This window comes from Nanorana parkeri, unplaced genomic scaffold (genome assembly GCF_000935625.1).
Source record: "Nanorana parkeri isolate BGI_ZX_2015 unplaced genomic scaffold, ASM93562v1 scaffold13, whole genome shotgun sequence".
NCBI classification, from domain to species: domain Eukaryota; kingdom Metazoa; phylum Chordata; class Amphibia; order Anura; family Dicroglossidae; genus Nanorana; species Nanorana parkeri.
In genome coordinates this window covers 1254583-1265019 of record NW_017306281.1, presented here as the reverse complement: position 1 = coordinate 1265019, position 10437 = coordinate 1254583, and the positions used below count along the sequence as shown (strand labels likewise).

At 43.2% G+C, this 10437-nt stretch overlaps 1 protein-coding gene across 1 annotated transcript in view; it reads left to right on the top strand.

Annotated features, from left to right (window-relative positions):
* Nucleotides 1-10437, top strand: part of VPS33A (VPS33A, CORVET/HOPS core subunit) — a 26677-nt gene continuing 16240 nt past the window's right edge. Inside the window, exons 1-6 of the mRNA XM_018557045.1 lie at nucleotides 1-144; nucleotides 3454-3519; nucleotides 3608-3735; nucleotides 5396-5585; nucleotides 7653-7769; nucleotides 9854-10028. Of these exons, the coding sequence (XP_018412547.1) occupies nucleotides 1-144; nucleotides 3454-3519; nucleotides 3608-3735; nucleotides 5396-5585; nucleotides 7653-7769; nucleotides 9854-10028 (820 nt within the window). The remainder of the gene's footprint in view (nucleotides 145-3453; nucleotides 3520-3607; nucleotides 3736-5395; nucleotides 5586-7652; nucleotides 7770-9853; nucleotides 10029-10437) is intronic.

Sequence of the window (10437 nt, the reverse complement as noted above, 5' to 3'; positions counted from 1 at the left end):
ATGACCTGTCACATGAATCCGCCTGTCAGTAAGAGCATCAAGATGGCGGCCCATCTATCCTGCGGCCGGGTGAACCTGAACGTTCTGCGGGAGGCGATGCGGATTGAGCTGCGGGAGTTCCTAGATAAATGTGCCGGCAGTAAGGTGAGGGGGCGGCGATTATTTTTTAATGACCTGATACGTGTGTGCTGCTGGTGTCACCCTGACTAAGGCCCGTTCTGTAGCTAATATGTACCTGGGCTTTACTAATCTTACTAAATTTACACCCGAGGGGGTGTCTGCAGGGTTTCCTGCGCCCACAGTGTGATGCCGAGAGGCTCATCATGTTAGTGCTGCTCTCTGCATGATTTAGGACTGCCTAGTCCTGCAAAGAGAAAGAGCACTGCCTGGCAACACATGGTCAACCTAAAGACTTCTAGAATAGACAAGTATTGTAAAAAAAAACATGAAATACTGTCTTCCCAAGCTGTGTCCCCAGGGAGAAGAATGACCATCACTTCCTGTCCCATAGATACAATAGTATGGAAGACATTTCTCCTAAATAGGGGAAAATTCCTTTTAGACAGTTGTCACTCAAACAAGTTCCCCATTGAAATATTTTCCCTTCTGTTCTTCTGGTGACAATCCAAAAGAATATTGGATTTTTCCTCACTTTTAGACTCCATGACAACGGACCCCCAGAGCAAATAGACTGACTGTAACCAGCAGGGACTCGGACAGTAATATAAACCTGAGCAGGCTTCTAACCCCTCAAAGTTTTGGCTTTAGATACAATGTACTGGCTAAGTGTATGTACTGGACGTTCTTACTAGTACAGCTGGGCTGCTAATATATTGGATCACCTACGATTGGTCGCTAAGTGATGAAAGAATAGACTGGTGTAAACTACATTGAGATATGTAGCTGTCATTCAAGGAGGATGAATTACACCCATAATTAGACCCGAGGTGTGACACTGCAGCTGTCACAGGTCGGCTCTATTGATCGAGAATTTTCCTGCTCCCCCCCCCCCCCCTCTCCGATCCTCCAGCACTGACTAGAGCAGTGGTTCTCAATCTTTCTAGGGCCGGGACCCCTTGGTAACCTTTGCCAAGTTGTGGTGACCCCCAAAGGTAAAATTTAGGGATGACGCGGCTGCTGCAGCGACATCTGAAGGCGTGGCAGGAGAACAGACACTGCTGCGCTAGGAGAGAGCTGAGGAAAGTATGAGGTACATACTTTGCAGTATTGTCACTGATAGGGATGGGCTCAGGCGTGTTCGCAGCTCCACGTGCCGAGCCCGCCAGGAAGCTGACAGCGCCAATCACAGGCACTGAGACATTTCCCGAACCCTTCCAGCTGCGGACCGGGAACATGGAATGCATAGCTAGAGGTGTGTTTTTACATATTTTTTTGCTTGAATACATACATGTTGCACTCGCCCTCTGCTGCTGTCAATCACTAGAAGGGGACCTGGTGGAGAACTTCAGGTCCCCCTCTGCTGATTGGCAGCATCAGAGGTGCGGGTGCAATAGCTAGTTTGCTATTGGCTTTTGCAAAGTGAAATAGCCAATAGGAATCTATCTATGCATTCCTATGGTGGGTTTTTTTTTTCTGACTTACGGCGGCCCCCGATTTTTTTCCAGGAGAAAGTGTTTCTCTCCTGAGAGCCACTAGGCGACCCCTGGCAAATCGTCATTCGACCCCCGTGGGGGTCCCGACCCACAGGTTGAGAACCACTGGACTAGAGGAACAGACAGGGAGGGGGTGGGCACAGCTGGCTCTGCCTATCAGCCAGCAGTGTGGATCCTGACAATATTGTTTCCTGGCTGCAGTGCGGCTCTGCACTGTCAGCATATGGTGGGCAATAGCCTGCTATATGCTTACACGGATTTGGTATTCATCTAGCCGGGACATGCAGTTCTGGGCGCTGGGTGGGTAGTTTTTTTTTTCTCTCTACAAAAGAGCCAAAAAAGAGCCAAATGTAGATCGGGGGAACCGCTAATTTCTTACAAGTGAAACCAACTCTGCCACCCCCACCATCTGCATGCAAATGAATGCACGTGTAGGACATTGATTGTGTGAGTTGAGTGCTGCCGCCATGCCACTGTGTGCCATATTGGGGTAGCTGGGTACTCTCTAACACGCACAATGGGCATTAAAGGGTAAGTTCACTTTTCCAGGTAATTTGGAAAAAATGGAAATACCTCAAATCTGTCCCCGTCTCTCCCCCCTTGTACTTGACTTTTGTCGGACAGTCCTTCCCCCTCCGACAGTATGGGTGTACTATCTGTACCCCGTACTGCTGTCCAGCACAGCCCTGCACTATGCATTTAGAATTTCGCTCGTAAACCTCGAGCACTCATTGGTCAGCGTGGTCAGGTGACCACGTTGACCAATGAGAAGCGCTTCTCATTAAGCACGGTTAAATTTGATTTTGATTAAAACTATTTTTTTTCTATCAGGACAGGCAGATTGCAGTGACGTGCCGTGCCTTGTGTGCTGGGGAGGCATCTCCCAGCCCGCCAAAGCCCTGCCCACAGCTCGGTAACCAAGCTGTGTGGGGAGGAGCCTCCCTGTCCCTCAATTGCTCGTCACTGCTCAGGCATTGACATCGATGGCCTCAGTGGGTTTTTTTTTTCTTTTTTTTTGATTGGAAAGCTTGGACCAATGGCGTTTTGCCATTCACTGAGCTCACGCCTCTAACACAGAGTAGAGGCTGTGACAGCTCTTGCCTCACCAAGTTAGGTTACACAAGCAGTGGGGAAGCCCGCTGCTGTGTAACCTAACTTAGCTGTCAAATGCTGGATGCAGCACTGCCTGTAATTAACAGGCAGAGCTCCGTCCATAACAGGTTATACAGTGGGGAGGCTTTCTCTGCTGTGTAACCTGTGACAAGCTGATCTGAATGGAGAAAAAGCTGTCAGCTTCAGACTTGAAGCTGACAGCTTTTTCCTCTATAATACTAGATGAGGCTCTGCCTCAACTTTTCCCCTGACCGCACGTCCCTGTTACATTGTCATGAGGAGCAAGTAGATCGGGCCCCCACTTTAGTCCTTGGGCAAGTAGTTTTGTTTTGTTTCTTTATTTCCACACCCATGTGTCTAGTTTTGGGTCACAGGGGGACATTTACTAAAGAGAACTGTGACAAAAAAGTTATCTTTTAACTGCACAGCACACGTGAACATTTGTGTATACCGTACAACATATAATTTGTGATTTACAAGACTGTGATGAGTCCTTCTCTTTTGGACTATGGAGTAAAGAATGGATGCCATATACTTGTGTCAGTTTTTATCTATTTCACGGCAAATTGGGATTCTTTGGGATACCAATACTTTGGACTAAAGCTGCTCTTTAGACTAGACTAAGTTGTATTTTATTTATTTTTATTTATAACCGCTTTAATTTTAAACCACAACTCCACCCCCCCCTTTGAGCAACATGGAGAAACTTTTTTTTTTGTGTGTGCAGGCCATTGTGTGGGATGAATATCTGACGGGACCCTTTGGATTAATTGCACAGTATTCCCTTTTAAAGGTATTTATCACTTGTAGTATTGTTTGGTAGTACTTTTTACTCCTCCCATGTTTTCGATTAAATCATCTTTTGTTTTTTTTATTTTAAGGAACATGAAGTTGAAAAAATGTTTACACTCAAGTCGGGGCCTTTGCCATCCTCGGATGTTAAAAACATCATCTTTTTTGTCAGGCCCAGACTTGAACTCATGGACATTATTGCTGAGAACATTCGAAGGTTTGTATGCTATATGATCAATCGAATCTAATTGAGTTAACTGTGACCCACTACAAGCTGTTCTAGATAACAATAGACCCGTTATGATCCCCTTTTGCTATAATGTGATGAAGAACTCTGGACATAATTTGTATTAACTCTTGCAGTGGAGCTACCCCCGCCTTGCAAGGGTTTTACCTGGAGTTTTTCTTTTAAAAGACACACGTGGAAAACCTATATCTCAGCTAACATTCTCTCCACTTTGGTGATGTATCTAAAGCCACAGTTTTTATTTTTTATTTTGGATAGAGTGAAGAAGGGTTAGAACCATTTTTATGCTGTTTCTTTGCTGGGGAGAATCACTCTCTCTATTTGTGCTGGTGAGCAGTGTCCATAAGTAAGTGAAATCCAGAATTTTGAGTCTTCCACTAGGGATACCTATTCCACTGACCCCTCTAAGAGAGGATTTTACCCTACCTTGTCGAGAAAACCTTTTTACCTTTTTGTTGTCTCTGTGATGGGAAGCAAAGAAAGAGCTCCCCAATCAGACATTAAACACGAGAGGGGGCGGTTTATTCTTACCTAATAGCTTTGACTTTTGATCTACTGTAACTTCCCCACTCCTGTTTGCCTTCACTGCAGCCCTACTACCTTTACAGTTGCTCCTTCTGCAGTGCAAGTGTGAAATGCACATTAAGTCTTAGGGTAGAGGAAGAAGATATAATACTTACCGTATTCCTCTCACTGCTAGGCTCCCTCAATCTGTATGACTTCCTGAAGCCTCCTCTCGAAGGCATTCCTGGCTGGCGGTCACACTCTAATGTCAACAAGTAAAATGCTGGGCCAGTAGCCATGCATTGTATGTAAGGATGGCAAGGGACCACCCACACCGCAGAGTATGAGGGAAAAGAGGAGAGCGCTGAGTTCTGCCTTACCGTATCCTGTCTAAAAGTTCCCATACACTGGCCAAATTTTGGCCAGTTTTTATTGTACCGGCCGAAATTCGCACAGTGTGTGGGGCTGCCCTTTCAGCCGACATTCCTCAATCTGCTGATTTGAAGGAGCCAGCTGGAAAATCTCTGTACGTTTAGAGCCGGCAGCCAATGAGCTGCCCGCTCTGATCGGGTATTCTGGCAGGTGTCGGCGGCGATTCCTCGATTGACACGCTGTTTGTGCTGATGGCGGAATCGCGTCAATTTCTTTCGTTCAGCTCCCACGAAAGAAATTGACAGGTGTATGGCCAACTTTACACTTTATTCCTCTACCCCTATATTTAATGAGCAGTGAAAGCTTGCGTGGTAGGAGGCCCACTGTAGGAGTGTTTTTGTTTGTTTTTTTTTCATTCTTGTAGTTCAGACTAGTTCAGTTGTAGGGCACATTTGCAGTTCTTGGTGTCTCAGTGGCCAGTTGTCAGGTACTATCACATTAGGAGAGGGGGGCAAAGAAATCCCTTTTTTGCGTATGATCATTTGCAGGGGCAGCAGAAGTTGCAAGATTAGGACAATGGACAGAAGTGGGAAGATAGGTAAAGGTATCAGAAAGTGTCACCCACACTGTGGGGAGTTAGTTGGGATTTATCTTTTTTATAGCATCTCCTTTTTCTAAAAAAAAAGGACTAGTATTGAATCCATCTGCTTTGTGTGTGATTTAAAGTCTACCTTCCACCAATTCTTTCCTATAGAGAAGATAAGGGGCGATTTCCACATCGGGACTTCCACATCTTGTTTGTGCCTCGCCGTAGCTTGCTGTGTGAACAGCGGCTGAAGGAACTCGGGGTTCTTGGATCTCTTGGCCATCAGGAGGAATATCGCCTTAATTTCATTCCTTTTGACGGAGATCTGTTATCTATGGAATCTGAGAATGCTTTCAAGGTGATTACATTTCTGTTACAGAACAGCGTACATAGGAGCAACCTATAAGCACAAACCATAGCAAAATATATCATGTAAAAACACTTAAATTGTATTGTTTGTTCCATGTTGTTCAACTTATTTATTAATGACATCGGGGAGGGTGTTAACAGCGATATTTCCGTGTTTGCGGATGACACCAAAATAGGGAGGGTAATAGACACGGACTTAGACACTATAACATTACAGGAGGACCTGGATAAAATAGGGGAGTGGGCATTAATGTGGCAGATGAGGTTTAATGTCGATAAATGCAAAGTAATGCACTTTGGAATTAAAAATAAACAAATGGGTTATACAATTATGGGTATGCCGCTGGGGAAGTCAGAAATGGAGAAGGATTTGGGGGTCATTGTAGACCACAAACTGAAAGGTAGTTTGCAGTGCCAGGCTGCTGTAAACAAAGCTAGCAGGGTCTTGTCCTGTATTAAAAAGGGGATGTATTGCAGGGACAAGTCTATAATTTTGCCACTTTATAGATCATTGGTTCGACCTCATCTGGAGTACGCGGTCCAGTTCTGGTCACCAGTACTAAGAAAAGATGTCCTTGAGTTGGAAAAAGTCCAGCGAAGGGCAACCAAACTAATTAGGGGTATGGAGGACCAGAGCTACGAGACGAGGCTACTAAATTTAAACATGTTCACATTAGAGGTGAGGAGATTAAGGGGGGATATGATTTCCATGTACAAAATGTTTAATGGTGGTAGCAACATTAGCGATAAACTGTTTAAAATTAACTCCGTTACAAAAACTAGAGGCCATCACCTAAAATTGGTGGAAAAAAAATTCCAGCACAAGGGGCGAAGGGGGTTCTTCACAGTAAGATCAGTTAGGGTCTGGAACTCACTGCCACAGGCGGTGATTTCAGCAAATAATGTGGAATTGTTCAAGAAACTTTTGGACGATTTCTTAAGGGACCGTAATATACAGGGGTACGGGTACTCCTAGAATGAGATCCTAATAGGTTGGACTTGATGGACTAATGTCTTTATTCAACCTCAAATACTATGTAACTATGTAACTATGTGGAACCACATACAGTTACCGTGCACATGGAGTCCTATGAATAATACTTGGTAAGACTTTTCCAAAGTTAAATAGCTCTAGATTGCCCAGGCTGATTTTTGCTTTGAAGACCCAAATGATACATAGCTCCTTTTGATTAGAGGATCTGTGCTGCGCACAATGTGCTATGTAAGCAGCACACCGATATATGAGGTCTGCTGTGGAGGAACATAAATACAGGAAATTGGGCAGCTTAGGATGGTTAGGCCTGACAAAATTTGTATGTGAGAAACTAAACAAGCCTTCGGCAGCCTGACGGATTTGAAACTAAGTATAATGAGGGGAATTTATCAAATCTGGAGCAGCTGTGCATGGCAACCGATCAGATTCTCTTTTCAAATGTGAACTGAACAAACTGAAGATGGAAGCTGATTGGTTACTATAGACAACTGCTCCATATTCTGTCTGCTCAAGTTTTGATAAGTTCCCCTCAATGTATTTTAAAGGATGAGAAGGGCAGGTTTAGGTATTGCTGTTTAGGTTGAGTGTGAAGCATTCAGACATGGGCAAAGTTAAGTGTTAAATAGTACTTAATATTAGGGACACTTCTCAACAAAGGACACTTAAGTGATCTGCAGGAATTCCACATGTTCTTACTGCTGAGAAATACCGTACTCTGGTAATATGATCAATAGGGTACAGGGCTGTGTCCTTGTAGGAGTTATAGTCTAGTAATATTTTGGAATAATAACATACATGGCTTTATTATTTTACATTTGAACAGCTAGGGGATGCATTGGGTAATAAACTCTCATTTGAGGAGCAGTCTGTGAATTATCCTTTTTATATAATGTTTGTGTTGTTCCTCAGATTGGAACATATTTGTCTCTATAGAATGAAGGCGAGGTTGGCCTACTTTTACTTGTACCTGTTGATGGCTAATCCACATGCGCCAATTGCTGGCAAAATGTTTCTTTTTCTGATAACACTATTTGTGTGTGGGGTTTTCACTTCTTTTAACAGGAATGTTACTTGGAGAATGACCAGACCACTCTGTATCATGCAGCTAAAGGGCTCACCACTCTGCAAGCATTATATGGAACCATTCCTCAAATCTGTGGGAAAGGAGAGTGTGCCAGGGTAAGTCTTAGCCGGCTTTCACGTTGGAAGGGTTCATTCACATAGCCTGCATTAATTTTGATCTCTACTCATGTGTACAATGTGGATGGAGAGCATGAAGAATTAATAGTAGTTGTTTATGGAGAATAGCCCTCCCCATGCTGCTAGATCAGTATAGGACACACATGTATCTAGTTTTCTGAAGAATGTTAAGTTTTGTATTATTGGTTGTATTGTGTTTTGTTCTCTATCTTGCCCTTGTGTGTTCTGTTCTCTGTAGGCACCACTAGCATTATCTTTTCATTCACTCTTTCAGCAAAACCGCATCAGAGAAGGGCTAGGCTGAAAGTTGATAGCATGCACAGACCTGGAAAGGTTTATTAAACATATATAAACCCAAAACAAAACAGAAAATATTACTTATTGATAGTCTATGTAACACTAGAAAATCCCCTATGTACAGAAATCCCTAATTGGAGCTGGTCTAATAAACAGGTTTACACATATAGAGTATACATGAGTTTCAAAATTTAATAGTAACAGAACAATAGAAACACCTACAACAAGACATTTAAAAACAATTTAAAATGACTTCCCTTAGGATAACCCGGTAAGAATGATAATCTGAGCGGCAGATAGTCACTGGTGTAAGCTCAATGGCCACAATCAAATGTGGTTACTTTGTATCTGAGCTTACTCACGTCACTTATGATTCAAAGTGGGGACAATCCTCGTAGAATCCTGTGCTGATGTATAATTCACAATGGCATTCTGCTGTGCGGCCGCACAAGCTTGGAATCTCCTTGGATGTTCCCGTCACGGTTTGGAAACTAAACCCCGCGGGCAAGTGTGAGCACAGTTCAGTGGGTGGAGAGACATCCCCGAGATCCGAGGTTTTTTACCAAACAAAGTTGGATTTTCTGGAAGTGCTACTGAGCAGTCTCGTTCCATTGTGAATTATAAATCAGCACAGGATTCTACGAGGATTGTCCCCCACTTTGAATCATAAGTGACGTGAGTAAGCTCAGATACAAAGTATCCACATTTGATTGTGGCCATTGTGCTTGCACCAGTGACTATCTGCCGCTCAGATTATCATTCTTACCGGGTTATCCTAAGGGAAGTCATTTTAATTGTTTTTAAATGTCTTGTTGTAGGTGTTTCTATTGTTCTGTTACTATTAAATTTTGAAACTCATGTATACTCTATATGTGTAAACCTGTTTATTAGACCAGCTCCAATTAGGGATTTCTGTACATAGGGGATTTTGTAGTGTTACATAGTCTAATTGAAACCCTGGAGATTGGTTTTTACTTTTGCTGAACATGGCATAGCTCCTTCTGTTCCCCGTAGCTTTTTGACTTATTGATAGTCCCTAAATGAGGTACCTGCATTAATTTCCTATTCCAGGCTTTTTTTCCCCTGTTAATCTGGTGAATAAAACCCTTCCTGTCCCTAGGTTTCAAATGTGTCTTCCTCTCCATCTCTATTACATGGGGATGGATGAGAATAATAATTTATAGAGGAAAGGTAACATTGATTTTCCTCCCCTGTTCATCTCACAGAGCGTCATAAGGACACATTTCTGGCAAGATCATCAGGTGTCTTCTGTACTTGCTAAAAAATGTTCTAAGCCTGGAAAACTGCAACCACCGCATCTTATTTGTGTATCACTCAGCTGTAGATCCCCAACTCATCTCTGAATTCATGCTGACACTGTCCTTCATATTCCCCATGGCCCCTGTGTGTGTTGTAAAGAAGCCACCACTCCAAGCTTGCTCCTGTGATGGATTACAATCTTAATACAAATGAGTCCATCACGGGAGTGAGCTTGGAGCGGTGGCTTCTTTACAACACACACAGGCACCATGGGGAACAAAAGTAGCCACCCTCCAGAAGGAAGGACAGTGTCAGCACCAATTCAGAGATGATTTGAGGATCTACAGCCGAGCGATACACAAATAAGTTACATTTCTATTCATAGTTAAGGTACTTGAATGCATTTTTAAAATGTAACTCCTGAGTTTAGTGTCACTTTAACTTTGATTAAATCTAGCGCTTTCATTCATAAGCAACGTTTTTATAATTAAATTGTCTTCTTGCAGCATGTTGCAAACATGATGATCAGAATGAAACGAGAACTGGGAGGTAGTCATAACCAGATAACTCCAGTGTTTGACACCCTTTTGTTGCTTGATCGCAATGTGGATTTATTGACACCTCTGGCAACACAGCTTACTTATGAAGGGCTTATTGATGAAGTGTACGGCATTCATAATAGTAAGTGTCATCACTACTCTGACAATTTGAATGAAAGACTGTAGTTAATATGGATAGTGTATTTATCTTGTATGTGGTTACCAGCTGAGGCTCTGGGCCATTTTCCCTGCACACAGCCTCAACTGTCAATTACATATGAGGTAGTGACTGTTCAGAGAAGCAAAGGGCAGCTGCAAAGAGAAGAATTCATCATGCTTGGAAGTCGTATATTCTTCCTTTTTTCCACTTTCCTTTAACTCTGCAATATCTAAATCAAATAATTACCCAGAGGGGACAATAGTGTGTACTTGTAAAGTACTGTTATTTTCATAAAATTGTTGGTTCTGGTGACCAGATCTGTTTAACCACCTTCCGTCCATGGCCGTTTGTGAACGGCCGGACGGAAGTCTGCTCAGAGCGGGTGGGCGTC